At 40.7% G+C, this 18,353-nt stretch overlaps 1 protein-coding gene across 11 annotated transcripts in view; it reads left to right on the top strand.

Annotated features, from left to right (window-relative positions):
- Positions 1-13,382: 13,382 nt before the first annotated feature.
- fam133b (family with sequence similarity 133 member B) overlaps positions 13,383-18,353 on the top strand; it is a 106,993-nt gene continuing 102,022 nt past the window's right edge. For 7 of the 11 annotated variants that reach the window (XR_005942623.1, XM_041184268.1, XM_041184270.1 and 4 more), the window contains exon 1: positions 13,383-13,517. Coding sequence is in view for 8 of the 11 variants with exons in the window: in XM_041184268.1 (XP_041040202.1) it covers positions 13,494-13,517 (24 nt within the window). In the remaining 3 variants the exon portion in view is untranslated. The remainder of the gene's footprint in view (positions 13,518-18,353) is intronic. The other 4 variants (XM_041184265.1, XM_041184264.1, XM_041184267.1 and 1 more) reach the window with 2 other exon arrangements.

The following is an 18,353-nucleotide window of genomic DNA, read 5'->3' as shown; positions in this document are numbered from 1 at the left end:
GACTGAGAGCATCATGCATAATAGACTTGTGGCCTTAACATCATCAATATGGGAACAGGTTAATGGCCTTAACATCCATCAATATGGGAATATGTTACTCAGTAGAGTGGCATCCCAGTTAGCAACTCTCCAAATAATGTAATAAACACTTGTACAAACACAAATGAAATTGCAAGCCAGGAATACTGTAATACAGGTTACACTGCCACAGCTACAACAAAATACATCGAACAATGACACATTTCCTGAATTAAATTTGTAAAAGTTTAAAGAAGCATGCTCTAAATGAAAAATGTTTAAACCTTTCATTCTTTAAGAATGGAGGAGACAGAAGAGCTATGTGTAATTTTCAACACAATACATTAGTTTTGTCTGATATCAGTCATGCATTCAGACTTGATTTGCATCATTTCATTATCCATAATCTACAAAAATATTTTTCATGAAGACTGTGATCTCTTAATCACACATTTATAATACTTAAATGTAAAATAAAAGCTTACATAGTGTATGATTGTGACTCAAATGTCTCAAATCACCTCACAACACTAAATTAATTTGATGTGCAGTAGTTGCTACGCTATTGAATTCCCTGAAACTATGTTAATATTGATATAAATATCAATAGATTCTGTTGCTAATAAATTTTGCTCTTTGTGGAATTGCACAAATAAGTCAAAATAATTCACACTTTTATGAAAATAATACAAAGTACTATATCAATACTTGGTTTGTTAGTGTTTTCCACTTTTTATCTCAAGACCAATATAACTGCAAAAGTCTGTTGATGATAGCAACATATCAATGTATGAACGGACGTTTCAACTGTTTAAAATAGGTACTTTAAAAGTGCTTCTATACCAAAAGTTTCTTATTATAATGGAGTTCTGAAAAAATATAGTTCCACCTTTGACTCAAAAAGATCTGAAAAGAAGATTTATGAAGTATCAACTGCTGAATTGTAAAACAAATGGAGACATTCAGATTCTAAAGAGCTGAGGAATGAACTATTTGAAGCATTTGATAGTTACAGCTAGCAATATTGGTTTGTCTTCTTGTAATTTTAATTCTTAACAATGAGAAAATTATCATTTTAAAGTTGCTGCACAGTTACTAAAAGAGACAAATAATCCAATTCTAAAATTAATCAATGCTTAGGCAATATGTTGCTCCTCCACAGATATTATTTTGCATTGAAAGGGAGAGAGAAACAGAATGTGATAAAAGAGATTTGAGAATGTGTGTTAAAACAAAGAAATAATGATTTTGTGAGCATTGGGAAGGTGCAGGAATTGTGGGAATGGATGACAGTTGAAAATAAATAAATAAAGTTAAAATAATTGCATTACAGGAACCAAAGAGTTCGAGGTGTTTAGGAAAAAAACAGGCACATACAATTACCCCCAATGGTCTAAGAGTTGACAGCTGCAAATATTAGAATTCTAAAACACAGAAAATGCAGGAAAATATGTACTAAATTAACCTTTTTCCTACTTTTCAGTTGCTAATGTTTTGGTTAGTAATTCAGAGAGAGAAACTTTGCCAGAATGGGTAATGCCTCTCTTAAAATAGAAGAAAGAGGAATTTGGTATGAATGTATATAAAGGGTTTGTATGGTATCAAATGGGCTAATTTTTAGTGACTAGAAAAAGGATTGAAAACAGAACAAAACACTGATTTATTGAGAAATATGTAACATCATATTATATGATCATGTAGGAATGGGTTTGTAATGTCACCTGATCCATAAGTAGCTTATTTTTCAGCAGAACACTATGGCTCATCATGTAACTAATTTCTATCATGAATTCAAGAGGGCTGCAATATTAAGCAGACTACAATGTAAAATCACAGGGGAGGTTGGTTGTGAAGTGATGCTGATTTGAATAATGACTGGTTATGTACTATTTCAGCATTATGGATTAATTGTTCTTATAAATGATGTTTTAGAACAACTTGCCAAATATGCCCAAAAGTTGATAATGAATTGCTGAACCAGAAGGACCAGGAAGGTCCCAAATTCAGTCCCCACTGTGTACAATCTCAGCTCGGGTGATAATATGAGAAAATACAGTTAGGTTGAGTATCCATGGGTTAGAGAGAAGAGAATCCATCAGGATTCCTATTTCTGATCACTATCCAACTCCAGAAGGAAATGTCAATGTGGAGGTGAGACAAGATTTTACATAGTGATGAAAGCCTACAACATTCACTCATGAAGGTTCTCACATCAATGACGATCATTAGTGAGCTATCAAAGGTGGTCAGCACCTATAGACTGAAGAAGACATTTTAGTTGGAGTTCCATTATGATAAGTTGTTTTATTGAGCTCTTATGTCCACAGATTGAGATTCAGAAATTCTAATTTTCAAAAAAAAATGGGAGATGCCCGATTTTCTGCAATTCTTCATGTAGAATTCTTCTGCAAAGATAGGCATTCCAGAGGTTTTAGATATGGTGAAGGGCTATATTTTACCTTTACATATTGCGATGTTGCCTTGTATCTGATGTTCAAAATATAACTTTTTTTCTGTATTTGATTAGAAAATGTTATGATTAGAAAGGTGAAAGCCTCCCATCAAGTATGTTATAGTATAAATGATTCCCCGTTAGAAAAATATGCTAATAAAACAGAAGTGGCATTTTCTAAGCAGCAGGTTTAAGAACCAAAATCCCTCATGAAGTGGTGTCACTGCCGTTTAAAATTATTGAATGTGGGGTCAGGTTTCCACTAATGATCAGTGCAGAAAAGCAAGCATAAATTACGCTCAGCTAAATTCGAAATTCCCTGATCTTTAATGCTGGTGTAAATACACTTTTGTCTAAAGCTGGTCCTACCCACAAAACTGGCCATGACCCCAGACTGAAATAATGAGGATGATGAATTTTCACCAATTGCACCCATTTGCAGCTGTTAAATACACATATTAATAACTTTTAATGCAAAGGAAAAAAATTGAACAATTACATTCCCTCATACTTCTGATTGTGCTGGTTCATGGAAGATTTTATATTTAATTATGCAAATACATCTTAGCCAAAACTTGAACTGTAACCAATGCAGTTTGAACCCGATTGTGCCCAAAGCAGACACTCTACCTCAATATATTCAATATTGTGTTAAAGGGTGAGAGTTCTGCTGGTACTATATAACTGTACATCACACATCATGTCAAAGTGAAAAATAAATCTCAAAGCACAATCTTAACAACCTACCTTTCAATTATATGCTTTCTTATTTATTGAAAAGTATGTGTGTCAGCCATACAGGGGTATTGTTTAAATCTATCAAATAACAATATTGGTTTTATAGTGCACAATGGTTTCAATACTTGAAGCTAAATCAAGCTTAGAATATTTGACATTTGAATAATATCTGGCCAGTTTAGAATATCCACCATATGTTATAGAACTGCTATAACCTGATGTGTTGCAAAATATGCAAGGCACACTGCAATCTTTATTTTTATATTTAACCTGCAGTTGTAACAAATGCTTTCCTAATTCAAAACATGGCACTTTATAATTTTTATCTGTGCCTGTTTCAGTCATAAGATGATGAATTGTTTTATACTATACAGTTTACCATGGGTTCAGCATTAGTGTAATGCAGTGGTCACTGATAACAAGCAGTTACTTCTGCAAATTAACACTTTTATCATAGAAGTATGATATGTGCTTTATATCTGAAGGTATGATTGAAGGTATAATTACCCAACGGCTAAATCATATGCCGGTCTAAAATCAGTTAAACCATCATAAGTTATTATGGACCTCAGGTTTTATAAAATGCAGACAACATACTGTAAGTTTTATTTGCATATTTAACTTGCAGTGAGTAAAACACTTTGCTGTTGCTATTTAGTGCACATTTGTACATTTTAGGATACAATTTATGATGCCCCCTTAGCTATGTTTTTTATTGCTTGTTTGACCTTACACCAAGTTTTTTTTTGTTTTACACTGAATTCAATCAGAATTCCAGTGCTTTGCAGAAATAAAGACAAAACTAGCTTGTGTGCACTTAATAATCAATTGTCTTAAGTAAACTTTAATTCAAAACAAATTATTATGTTTGAAATAACTTTCTGAATTTTGGTTCACAACTTCTTTAGGAACAGACTGCTCATATTTAATAACTTATATTACCCACACCAATATATTTTATGGACTGAGGCCATGGCATTCCTCAGGATGCAATCCCAGCGGTTATGATTGGATCACATCCAATTCAGCCCTCCAGTCCTAAAACTCCAAGACTTTGCAGGGTCAACAGGAGGACATCTTGTTTTCCATGGAGAAAATAACACAAGTGCATATCTAGTGCCCATTTTCCCCATGCCCATAAAATCTCCCACATCCTTTCTCTCTCTGATCTGGGCAATTCCTACCAGCCCAGTGAGTAATGAGAATAGACCTTGTAGAGGCCAATATCTCTCCACTCATCATACTACCCAGTACATAAATGCTGAGTCCCAACTGGAGCAGGAACTCCATAAGCTGCACAGATTCCCAGCTTAGAGAATTCCTTCCCCAGCCTCGCCTTCCCTGCCTGCTATTGTCTCGTAAGGAACAGATTGAAGTTCCACCCCTTATTCCTGGAAACAGCAAAGACCTGGCAACTGGGTCTCCACCATTTCCCCAGGCCTTCCTAGAGTTATGGCTGGAGACTGGCAGAACCCCTGTGAAATTTCAACCATATTTTCTAAAGCATGTTCCCTCTGGGTCCACATGGTATTTTACTGACCTACAGATGTTTGGAACATTGATAGTATTTTATAACTTTTCTTTAACAAAGATCTTTTCTGTATAGATTTGTATGACAGATAAACCTTCAACTTACAAATTAAATTGAATTCATTTGTAAAACTTATAGATAACTTTTGGTTAAACAATCTTATTATGTTGCATCAAATTATATTTATCTGTTCAAGTATATGTTTGACTGGTTAAGCTTGCAAAGCAGGGGGTGGATTAGTTTGGGCGTCAAAAATGTTTCATGGAACAAATATGATTTCATCTTTATAGTATTTTTGTTGTAATAGCTTTGTACTTAGAGCATTCCTGATTCATGTTTGCTGCTAAATTTATGCCTTGCCAGGGTCTACAATTTAGAATGTGTTAAATAGGGAACAAGATTGCATTGGCAAGATACACCAATGCTAATGCTGCTTGTGTTGGGTGGACTTTTGCTGTCTCTACCTGGTGTTTTACTTTAGCTTGAACTGTTCTTAGCTGCTATGTCTTTTAATTTTGGAAATAAATAAATATTGTAGTGTGTACAATACTGTGTAAAAGTGTGTTACTTCCAAAAGATTCTTTTATAACTCTAATGGGGTATTAAAATTTACATAATTCCAATGCCAGAAATGCCAAAGAATAAGAATTGTCACTCCAGCTGCTAAATGAGGGTTGGAGGTCAGGAATTTGGCAGGGGAAATCGGAGGACAGGGAGTAAGGAGCAATGGCACTCGAAGGAAAGCCCTTGCCCATGTTCTTTAAATGTGGAGACAGCTAAATAAATTTCAAAAATTTACGTTTTTGGCAGCAGGCAGTGACCAAGATTTTGTTGGACTGGCAGGGGTCTCACCCACTGCTCGGAGGACTGGCAGGGAACCACCTGGCGGAGGCCTGATGGAATCCAATGCCCTTCAAACACTTAATCGGCCGCCAAAAGGTCTTCCTCCTTATTGAGGTCTTTGGTGGTATTCCCACCTGCTGAAAGCTGCTGGCCAATCACTGCTGACAGTGGGAGAGCTGGCTATTGGCGGCATTGGACCCAAGTGAGGCCAAGGATCATGGAGGGACCCCAAGCCAGAGGTGAGTGATGGTGAGGGCCACCCTCCCCTTCCCTGGGAGGCCGCTGGCAACCCCGACAGGTTTTATTGGACAGCTTTCTGAGGGTGCAGGAGCCCCATGTGGCCTCCATTTAATCCCTCAGTCACCACTAAATTGCAGTGGGCTCAGGGATAATGGGTGTCAATTGGCTCATTGAGCCTAACTGAGGTCCCAAAAATAGTGGCCAGGAATCCTGCATTAGCCTCTTCCAAAGCGGGATTAAATCAGGGAAGCTTTCCTGCCACCGGATTTGTTGCCAATCCCTAACTGCCTTTGAGAAGGTGGTGGTGAGCCGCTGCCTTGAACCGCTGCAGTCCCTGTGGTGTAGGTACATCCACAGTGCCACTGGGAAGGGAGTTTCAGGATTTTGATCCCGTGACAGTGAAAGAACAGCAATATAGTTCCTAGTCAGGATGATGTGTGGCTTAGAGGGGAACTTGCAGGTTGTGGTATTTCACATGCGTCTCTGCCCTTGGAGTTTGGAAGATGCTATCAAAGGAACCTTGGTGAGTTGCTGCAGTGCATCTTGTAGATGTTACACACTGCTGCCACCAGTGGTGGAGGAAATGAATGCATAAGGTGGTGGACAGGGTGCCAGTTTGTTTCAAGGGGACAGGGTGGTATTTAAACCCAATTGTACAAGCCAAGATTAAGGCCTACTTTTAGCAGCAAATCTGTGAGCCAGATTTAACCATAATTTCAAACTTAGATGAAAATTTTTAGTGCTCAAGTAGGCAATATATGCAAAATTCAGCCATTATTTAAAGGGGAATGCAGATCATTATGTGGACTGATGATAACCTTCTGACAAAGCCTAAGCTAGGTGCCTGTGAACTGTGCTCAGCTGAATAAGCTTGTGCCTTTAGATTTTGAATCATAGAATGTGCTAGGGATCTAAGAATATGACCCTAGGCTGCCTTAGCAGTGTGCTGTTTGAGAAAAGATTTGAGTTAGTGCCTAATTCACTTGCCTTTGCACAGACCTGTATGTGGTGGCAGAAGCCATTGCGGAAGGAAAACTGCAAGTGTTTTTTTGAGGTATGAATCATCACTCAAGAGAAAGAGAAGGAAGGTGTCAACAAGATGAGCCAGTGTATTGTGGAAGAGTTCCAATACAATCAGACATCATTCAAAGAGGCTCAGAAGGTATCTGTAATATTATAATAATATTACAAGATGTTGCAAACAGGCAATTTGCAGAAGATTAATACCCGTAGAGCCAAATGTTGCTCCTTTAACCAAATTGTACCAGTTTACTCAATATTCCTGTACAAAATAGCACAGTGATCCCGATAGTGCTATTGTGAGTACACTCAGAGGCCAAATACTCATCAAATACAAGAGGGTGCAGTAGCAAATGCAAGAATTGAGCCAATTAAAATGGGTAAGTTTGAAAGTTTCAGGATGGAATCATGTACTCCCTATGTAAAGCCAGAGCTGTTTGGAAAAAATGATTCCCTTAGTGATGTCATCATTTCTTAAGATGAAATTACTGAAGTAATTAATGATCAAACAGAACATGAAAGGTGAGGTGAGAATAAATGACCTTGAAATCAAGGCAGCATTTGATCTAGTGTGGCATCAAGGAGCTCTAGTAAACTTGAAGTCAATGGAAATCGGGGGAAACTCTCCACTGGTTAGAGTCAAACCTTGCACAAAGGAAAATGGTTATGGTTGTTGGAATCCAATCATCTCAGCCCCATCACATCGCTGCAGGAGTTCTTCAGGGCTGTGTCCGAGGCCCAACCATCTTCAGCTGCTTCCTCAATGACCTTTCTTCCATCCTAAGGTCAGACATGGGATGTTTATCTGAGGAGTTGTGAATATAACTGAACACGCTGCAATCATCAGTAAAGAAATGGTCCATGCCTGTATGCAGCAAGATCTGGACAACATTCAAGCTTGGGTTCATTTGTGGCAAGTAACATTTGCACCACACAAGCACCAGACAATGTTAGATTCTCCCTTGGAGATGATCAATGTCCCCCTGATGTTTAATGGCATTAACATTGCTGAAACACCAGGCAGTGGTGTAATGGCATTGTTGCTAGACTAGTAATCCAGAGACCCAAGGGTAATGCTCTGGTGATCTGGGTTTAAATCCCGCCACGGCAGATGGTGGAATTTGAATTCAATAAAAACCTGGAATTAAAAGGCTAATGATGACCATGGAACCATTTTCGATTGTTGTAAAAACCCGTATGGTTCACTAATGTCCTTTAAGGAAGTTAATCTGCCATCCCTACCATGTGACTCCAGACCCACAAGAATGTGCTTGACTCTTAAATGCCCTCTGAAATGGCCTAGCAAGCAACTCAATTGTAACAAACCACTACAAAGCCTCGAAAAAGGAAACCAGATGGACCACCTGGCATCGACCTAGGCAGCAGAAACGACAATGGTAAACTCAGCAAAGTCCTCCTTACTAACAACTGGGGGCTAGTGCCAAAATTGGGAGAGCTGTCTCACAGACTAGTCAAGCAACAGCCTGATATAGTCATCCTCACGGAATCATACATTAGAGATAATGTCCCAGACAACACCATCACCATCCCTGAGTATGTCCTGTCCTACTGGCAGGATACCCAGGAGAGGTGGCAGCACAGTGGTATACATTTGGGAAGGTGTGCCCTGGGAGTCCTCAACATTGACTCCAGACCCCATGAAGTCTCATGGCATCAAGTCAAAATGGGCAAGGAAACTTCCTGCTGATTACCATATACCACCCTCCCTCAGGTGATAAATCAGTATTCTGCCATGTTGAACACCACTTGGACAAAGCACTGAGGATGGCAATGGCACAGAATGTACTCTGGGTGGGAGACTTCAACATCCATCACCAAGAGTGGCTCGGTAACACCACTACTGACAGAGTTGGCCGAGTCCTAAAGGACATAACTCCTAGACTGGGTCTGCAGCAGGTGGTGAGGGAACCAACAAGGAAAAACGTACTTGACCTCATCCTCACCAACCTGCCTGCCACAGATGTATCTGTCCATGACAGTATTGGTAGGAGTGAATACCGCACAGTCATTGTGGAGACAAAGTCATGCCTTCACATTGAGGATACCCTCCATCGTATTGTGTGGCACTACCACCATGCTAAATGGGATAGATTTCAAACAGATCTAGCAACTCAAGACTGGGCATCCATGAGGCGATATGGGACATCAATAGTAGCAGAATTGTACTTGAACACAATCTGTAATCTTATGGCCTGGCATATCCCCCACTCTACCATTAACATCAAGCCAAGGGATCAACCATCAACCCTGGTTCAATCAAAAGTACAGGAGGGCATGCCAGGAGCAGCACCAGGCATACCTAAGAATTAGGTGTCAACCTGGTGAAGCTATAACACAGGACTACTTGCATGCCAAAGAGCATAAGTAGTAAATGATAGACAGAGCTAAGCAATCCCACAACCAACAGATCAGATATAAGCTCCGCAGTCTTGCCACATTCAGTCATGAATAGTGGTGGACAATTAAACAACTCACTGGAGGAGAAGGCTCCACAAATATCACCACCCTCAATGATGGGGGAGCCCAGCACATCAGTGCAAAAGATAAGGCTGAAGCATTTGCTACAATCTTCAGCCAGAAGTGCCGAGTGGATGATCCATCTCATCCTCCTCCAGTGGTCCACAGCATCACAGATGTCAGTCTCCAGCCAATTTGATTCACTGCACATTATATCAAGAAATGGCTGAAGGCACTGGATACTGCAAAGGCTATGGGCCCTGACAATATTCAAGCAATAATACTGAAGACTTGTGCTCCAGAACTTATTCCAATAGTTACGACAATGGCATCCAGCCGGCTACGTGGAAAATTGCCCAAGCATGTCCTGTACACAAAAAGCAGGACAAATCCAAACTGGCCAATTACTACCCCTCAGTCCACTCTCGATCTTCAATAAAGTAATGGAAGGGGTCTTCAACTGTGCTATCAAGTGGCACTTGCTTAGCAATAATGGGTCCTTTTCTGGATGGCAAGCTGTAACTAGTGGGGTGCCACAGGGTTCGGTCCTTGGGCCCCAAATATTTACAATCTATATTAATGACTTGGATTCAGGGATAGAAGGTACTATAGCTAAATTTGCACATGACACCAAAATAGTGAGAAAGTATGTTGCAATGAAGAAATAAGAAATTTACAAATGGATATGGACAAGATAGGTGAATGGGCCAAAATTTGGCAGATGGAGTTTAACGTGGATAAGTGTGAGGTTATCCATTTTGGTCGGAAGAATAAAAAGGCGTCTTATTGTTTAAATGGAGAGAAACTTCAGAATGCTTCCATGCAGAAGGATCTGGGTGTCCTCTTGCATGAATCACTGAAAGCTAGTATGCAGATACGGTAGGTAATAAGGAAGGCAAATAGAATTTTGACATTTATTGCTAAAGGAATACAATATAAAAATAGGGAAGTGTTGTTGCAACTGTACAAGGCATTGGTGAGACCGCACCTGGAGTACTGTGCACAGTTTTGGTCCCCTTACTTGAGGAAGGATGTAGTTGCAATGGAGGCAGTTCAGAGGAGGTTCACTAGAATGATTCCAGAGATGCGGGGCTTGTCTTATGAGGAGAGATTGAGCAGTTTAGGCCTATACTTACTAGAGTTTAGAAGGATGAGAGAGGATCTAATTGAGGTATATAAGATGCTAAAGGGGATAGACAAAGTAGACATGGAGTGAATGTTTCCCCTTCTGGGGCATTCTAGAACGAGAGGCCATAGTTTTAGCCTATGAGGTAGTAGATTTAAATCAGAGATGAGGAGGAATTACTTTTCTCAAAGGGTCGTGAATCTGTGGAATTCACTACCTCAGAGTGCAGTAGATGCCGGGATGCTGAATAAATTTAAGGAGGGGATAGCCAGATTTTTAATCAGTAATGGGTTGAAAGGTTATGGGGAGAGGGTGGGAAATTGGAGTTGAGACCGAAATTAGATCAGCCATGATCATAATGAATGGCAGGGCAGACTTGAGGGGCTGAATTGCCTACTCCTGCTCCTAGTTCTTATAACCTGCTCACTGTCACCCAGTTTGGGTTCCGCCAGGGCCACTCAGCTCCTGACCTCATTCTAACCTTGGTTTAAACATGGACAAAAGAGCTGAACTCCCGAGGTGAGAGTGACTGACCTTGACAACAGCATTTGACTGAGTGTGGCACCAGTGAGACCTAGCAAAACGAGTCAATGGGAATCAGGGAGAAAACTCTCCACTGGTTGCAGCCATACCTAGCACAAAGGAAGATGGTTGTGGTTGTTGGAGGTCAGTTATCTCATCTCCAGAACATTACCACAGGAGTTCCTCAGGGTATTGTCCTCAGCCCAACCATCTTCAGCTGCTTCATCAATGACCTTCCTTCCATCATAAGGTCAGAAGTGGGCATGTTCGCTGATGACTGCACAATGTTCAGCAGCATTCGTGACTACTCAGATGCTGAAGCAGTCCATGTCCAAAGGCAGCAAGGCCTGGGCAATATCCAGGCTTGGGCTGACAAGTGGTAAGTAACATTCATGCCACACAAGTGCCAGGCAATGACCATCTCCAACAAGAGAGAATCTAGGTATCGCCCCTTGACATTCAATGTCAAAAAAGTGATTACCATCACTGAATCCCCCACTATCAACATCCTGGGGGTTACCATTGACCAGAAACTGAACTGGACTAGCCATATAATACTGTGGCTACAAGGATGGGTCAGAGTCTAGGAATCCTGCGACAAGTAACTCACGTCCTGGCTCCCCAAACCCTGTCCACCATGTACAAGTCAGGAATGTGATTAAATACTCTCCACTTGCATGGATGAGTGCAGCTCCCACAACACTCAAGAGGCTTGACACCATCCAGGACAAAGTAGCCCACTTAATTGGCACCACATCTACAAACATTCACTCCCTCCACCACTGACACACAGTAGCAGCAGTGTGTACCATCTACAAGATGCACTGCAGGAATTTACCAAGGATCCTTTGACAGCACCTGCCAAACCCACAACCACTACCATCTAGAAGGATAAGGGCAGCAGATAGATGGGAACATCACCACCCGGAAGTTCCCCACAAGTCACTCACCATGGTGACTTGGAAATATATCGCCGTTCCTTCACTGCTGCTGTGTCAAAATCCTGGAACTCCCTTTTTAACAACAGTGTGGGTGTACCTTAACCACATGGACTGCAGTGGTTCAAGAAGGCAGCTCACCACCACCTTCTCAAGGGCAACTAGGGATGGACAATAAATGCTGACCCAGCCAGTGAAGCCCACATTCCGTGATTGAATAATGAAAAAAACCTTGGGAGTCATCACTGATTTGAAATTTAACTCGACCAGCTATAGAAATACTCTAGTTATAAGAGCAACTCAGAAACTGGGGATTTTACAACAAGTAATTTGCCTCCTGACTCTCCAAAACCTGTCAACCATCTAAAAGTCACACGTAAGGAATGTGATGGAATACTCCTCACTTGCCTGGATGAATGCAGCTCCTAGGACACTCAGGAAGCTTGACACCATCCAGGACAAAGCAGCCTGCCTGACTGGCATCCCTTTCACAAACATACACTCCATCAGGGACACACAGCAGCACTGTGTACCATCAACAAGATGCACTTGTCAAGCTTCTTCAGTGTCCTAGGAACTGCACTCATCAAGTGAGGAATATTCCATCACACTCCTGAGTTTTGTCTTGTAGATGGTGGACAGGCTTTGGGGAGTCAGGAGGTGGGTTACTTGTCACAGGATTCCTAGCCTCTGACCTGCTATTGTAGCCACAGTAATTATATGGCTATTCCAGTTCAGTTTCTGGTCAATAAGTGATGGTTAGATTCTCTCATGTTGGAGATGATCATTTACTGCCTGCAGAGGTGCAAACAAAAGATCCCATGGCTGTATTTGAAGACAGCAGGAATTCTCTTAGCGTCTTGGCCATCCATCATCCGCAAAAGAGATTATCTAGCCAAGTATCCAATTACTTATGGAGCCTTGCTGGACAGAAGTGGCTGAAGGATTTAAAACATTTCAACCCATTGGGTTGTTAAACATTTTAAGTGTCCACATAATGTGACAGGTGCTACTTCAATACAACTTCTTTCCGTGGCACAGCAGCATCGGATACCGTTTTTAAAAAAAAAATCTACTTATATCTTACCAGACCTCGTAACATATACTCCCCAACATATTTGACAGCAAAAATTTCCGGGCAAATTTTCATCAGGGAAATATTAGCAGCAACATTTACAATTTAAACATCAGAGATGGTTCATTTCTCGGTAACGTTATTATTTTTATCCCAATCTCAAAACCAAAACGGGTATTCCACCTTCTGGAAATTGTTAGTAACTGTGATTCGTGCCTCCAAACACGCGAAAGAGAGACCGAGAAAAGAGAGTAAACTAACTGGAAATAAGAGAGTTTATTCCGAATTTAAGTCCAACCCTTTACTGCGCATGTCCCAGCTACCGGAAATCCGTTTGACAAACAGAGTACGCCACTTCCGGTACAGGTGATGTCACGTCGGCGCCGCGCAGGCGCGCTGGGGCGGGCGTTTCCCCTTTAAGGCGATGTGGCCGGTCTGCGCAGGCGCGTGAGGATAAGCGGGGGCTGGCTCCAAAAGGGACGTTGTCTGTACAGCTTGTGGGGCAGAAAAACATGGGGAAGCGGGATAATCGAGTGGTGAGTACCGGCCCCGGGGCTTAAACCTGGATCAGTGAGTTGTCGCTGGCCGGTCTCTGGGCTACAGTATCACAGGCAGGTGAAGGTGGGCAGTCTTGGCCCTGTGGGAGCCGCTCCCTGCTGGAACCCGCCAAGGAACTCAAGGGCAATTAGCCCTTTAAAAACAGATCAAGCGACTAATATTGCAAATGCAGGAAAGCAAATGGTAAACGTGTTGATTAGTTACTTTATGGCTTGTATCCCAAGGTACTAAAGGAAGTGGAAGTGTAGATAGTGGAAGGGCTTTCCATAATTTTCCAATCTTCCTGAAATATGGGGAAGATTTTGGAGGATTGAAAAGTGGCAATTATTCAGGAAAGGGTGTAAGGACAATAATAGCAACTGCAGACCAGTTAGTCTAACATCAGTGGTGGGTTTTAGAAACCATCAGAAAAAAAAAATCACAGACACTTGGAGAGGTTTGAGTTAATGAAGGAGAGCCAACACGGAATTATAAAAGGCAAATTGTGCTTCACTAATTTAACTTAATGAAGCAACAAAAAAGCTTGATGGAATGAAAGTTGTGGATATTGTCTATATTGGTGTTTTGAAAGCACTTGACAAATTACCACATTAAAGGTTGCTCAACAAAATTCAGGCTTTTGGGATCAGAGGGTTAGTGTCATTGTGGATTTAAAAAAATTGATTTAAGGACAGCAAGCAGTGAGTTGCAGTAAACTGTTGTGTTTCAGTCTGGTAGTCAGTGGTGTTCCCTGAGGGTCAGTGCTAAGGATGATTCTTTTTTGAGATATAGTGTTACAACCACAGCTGATAATGCTGAGCAAGCCAGATCTGAAATTGAAATCCATCACGGCTGACCGTAATCTGTTTTGTATTGTAGAAAGGTGGAGGGATAGTTATTGAACACAAGCATAGGACTAGAGTGATAACTTTTAAAATTCAAAGTATTTAAATGTTTATTAAAAGAAAAAATAAAACTTAAACACAAGATAAATGATACAGTTAGAAAAGATCTTACAAAATAACCCCCAAAAATGTTTTGCCAAAGGCACACAATGAAACTAAATTTTTGGCAACAGCCCTTATACAATCTTAACTGAAAAATCCAAGAAATATTACCCAAATCAAGAAATTGTCTTTCACTGCAAACAGGAGTACAATCCACAACTCCCCAGAATCAAAGCATACTGGTGTGTTTTTCCAAAGGCAGATTCACATTGAACTGTTTCATAGGATAAATATTTTCCTGGCCTAAGACTGTTGTTTTCTTCAGTTAAAAATCTTTCACAGCCAAAACCAAAGGAGCTGACCTTCAGTGAGAGATCTCCCACAGCAACTCACTCCAGCTGAAAATCTGTTCTCATCAATACATTTTTCCCCCCTTTCATCTTCATGCTCCATTGTCTTCACTCATACTTTTAAACTCAGGTTCCCCAAATATTAAAACCTTTTATGTTCCTGTTTTATCTCTATTTTGGATCAATAAAGTTTAAAATGTCTGCCCCTGTTTACTCTTTCATCTCCTATAAGATGCAAATGTTCCTTTGGACCTTTAAACCTCTTTTGAAATACAATAGCTACACATCAATTTCAACTCTTAACCCCAAAGGTTTACTTGTAAATTGAAATCTGATGTAAGGCCTCATTTTAAATGCAGAGTTAACATCTTTACTCTTTCATCCCTTAGACTCCATAGACAATTTGACTCTAAATATCTTTCCTTTGAACATGCGCACACCCATCTTCCCTTACCAACACAGAATATACAACATATGAAAAAATATAAAAATATAAGCCATCACAATATAAATAATATGGATATTGGAATATAGAATAATATTTCAAAATTTGCCAATGATACCCAACTTGGAGGTGTTGTGATGATATTAGTTGACTGCAACAGGATGCAGAAAGGGCAGACAAGTGACAGATGGAATTTAATACAGAGAAGTGTGAAGTGATGCATTTGGATAGAAGATAGGGAGAGGCAACATGTCGTGTCTGTAATGGCATTGTTCTAAATAGTGTGCAGGGCCAGAGGGACCGGGGTGGGGGTGGTCCCTGTGCATAGATCTTTGAAGGGGCAGACTATATTGAAAGCAAAGCATGTGGGACGTTGGGGGAAGAACCTTTTTAGGTAGTGAGCGGTAATGACCTGGAACTTGCTGCCCACAAGAATGGTAGAGGAGAGAGAATGATTTCAAAAAGAAATTGGATGGCCATTTGAGGGAAGTAAACCAGTAAGGCTATGGGGATAGAGCGGGAGTGTGGTGGGGTAGGACTGACTGGATTACTGTCCTGAGAGCTGGCTTGGATTTGATGTGCTGAGTGGCCATCGCCTGTGCTGTATGTCAGTATGCCAATCTTCATATTAATGGAAGAGGGTAACATATCTGACAATCCAGGGAAACTAATAATGAATCAGGACTGGAATCCGCTAAGCTAGAAAACTGTATTAGGCAAAAATAATGGCACTGAAGACTGATGCATTATCATGACCACCCCGGAATTGTTGAAGAAAATAGGTGGGGAAATCGCAGATTTTGCAACATGATTCAGGAATAGTCTTTTTAGATTATTAAATTGCAAATGTAACTCTCTCCTTTTATGAAAGGTGAAGGAGTCAATCCAGGAAATTATAGACCTATTAACCTGACATCTAGTAGAGAAAATATTGGAATCTTAAAATTAAGGACAGTATGACTGAGAAATTTTAGCTGATTTAAGAGAACCAACATGGATTTGTAATCAATAGGTCATTCCTAATGAACCTAATTGAATTTTTTGGGGAAGTAACCAAAGTAGCCAGGGGGAAAGTCTATGCATGTAGTTTATTTTGACTTCCAGAAGGCATTCAATAAGGTTCCATATAAGAGACTGTTAAAATTAAGCTCTTGAATTGAAAGGGAATTATTGATCCATTTAGGAGAATAGTTAGGCTGTGGAAAATGGGAAGTAAGGATAATGTGTATGCACTCACATTGGAAGGAAATGACTCATGGTGTGTCTCAGTTTTCTGTGCTGGGGCCTCAACTATTCACCATATTTATTAATGACTTGGATATTGCAATAAAGAGCCATATATCAATGTTGTCAATGACACAGAGGTTGATACCATATTAAGTAATGTAGATGTGTGAATAAAATTTAAAAGAGAATTGATAGATTACACGAATGGGTGAAACTGAGGGAGCTAGATTTTAATACCAGTAAGTGGGAGGTCACCCGTTTTGAACCAAAGGAGGCTATATTAAGTTACCACTGCAGTGCCATCTCCCTGCCATCCTCCCAAAAAAAATTTAAAACAAGTTGATAGATAAAGCAAAACTTTTTTTTCTGCTGGTAGGGACATCCAGGATAACGGAACATAATCTTAAAATCAGAGACAGGCCATTCAGGAGAAAAATTGGGAAAAGGTGATGGACGTGTAGAACTCTCCCACATAGCAAGCTCAATTAATAATTTTAAATCTGAGATTGATAGATTTTTTTTCTAGCCAAGGATAAATGGAGCCAAGGCAGGTGGTTGAGTTAGAATCTCAATTAGCCATGATCTCATTTAATAATGGAACAGGGCGGAGGGGCTGAACGCCTTACTCCTGTTCTGGTGTCCCTGTATGTCCAAGCCTGAATGAGGCCAGCTCACCATTTTTACCCTCTCTTTCCCCTTTACAATCCCACTTCCCCCTTTTATGTAGATCATAGACTATCTTCAATTCTGCATGGAACTGCTTTGCATGATGCCTTTTGGCATATCCTTACAAGTCCAATGTCATAGCTTCCCATCATCTGTCTTGCTTTTGGTATTGTTTAATCTGCATTTTGTGTCAGTGGTCTCTATAGGTAGTTTTCTTGGTGGGGGAGAAGCAGAGTCAGCATTTAGTGGGCCTGGGGCAGGGGGTTGATGGGAAGAAGAGGAGCCGAGGCTTGACAGGCCCAGGAGGTTTGGGGAGAAGTGAGTCGTGTTTGGCAGGCCTGGGAGGGTGGAAAGAAGCAGAGCTGGAGTTTGCCTGGCCCTAGTGGGTGGATGGGGGTGGGAGCAATTTGTGTGTGTACTGTGGTGTGGTAGTGAGGTAGATTCTGCACTGTGCGTTATTTATTGATTTGTCAAGCCAAAAGAGAGCGCGATGTTTAAACTTGTGCACTGGAAGGGAACATGGGGGTGTTGCAGATTTCTGATCTCAAGCAGTAAAAGAATTTACTGAATTCTTTGCATTAAAAAGATCATGGCACAAAGATTTTTTCTTTATTTATTGGGATGTTATACTGAATTAGCTTTAAAATGCAAGATGTCGCAGTACTTGCCCAGTGCAAAGAAAAACTCATGATGCAAGAAGCTTTCTTAAACAATGCAATAAGAGCATAGAAAATCAAACCTGCAGTTATTGTGAAAAGTGTTATTTGGGAAATAGACTCAGAACAGCCGCCTTTAGATGATTTAGTATTCTAAAATGAATTTGACAACTTGCCCCTGTTGCTAATTCAGATGGGTACGTTTTTTCTTTATAATGAGTTCTTCATTGAATCAAGCTCAGATGAAGTTCATGCAAAATGGAATCAAGCTGACATGTTAAGGGACTTGCTTTAACACAGTGCAACCAGCTACCCAGGAAAGAGTAGCGGAGCCTGAATCTCAGCTGATAATGGTGACTTGTCGCTGGTTTTCAGGCATGGTGTCCTGGCCATGGAGGGCCCTGTGGGCTCAGGATGACTCCATATTGCTCTAAGACTGTTGAAAGGCTAGGCTGCTGAGAGAGTGAGTAGGGGGGTTGGGAAGAGGAACTGCTGAGGTTGGGGAGGGCGGTGTTTAGGAAGAGGGGCTTGTCACAAAAAAAAA

This window comes from Carcharodon carcharias, chromosome 3 (genome assembly GCF_017639515.1).
Source record: "Carcharodon carcharias isolate sCarCar2 chromosome 3, sCarCar2.pri, whole genome shotgun sequence".
NCBI classification, from domain to species: Eukaryota; Metazoa; Chordata; class Chondrichthyes; order Lamniformes; family Lamnidae; genus Carcharodon; species Carcharodon carcharias.
This window is presented reverse-complemented; position numbering and strand designations above follow the sequence as displayed.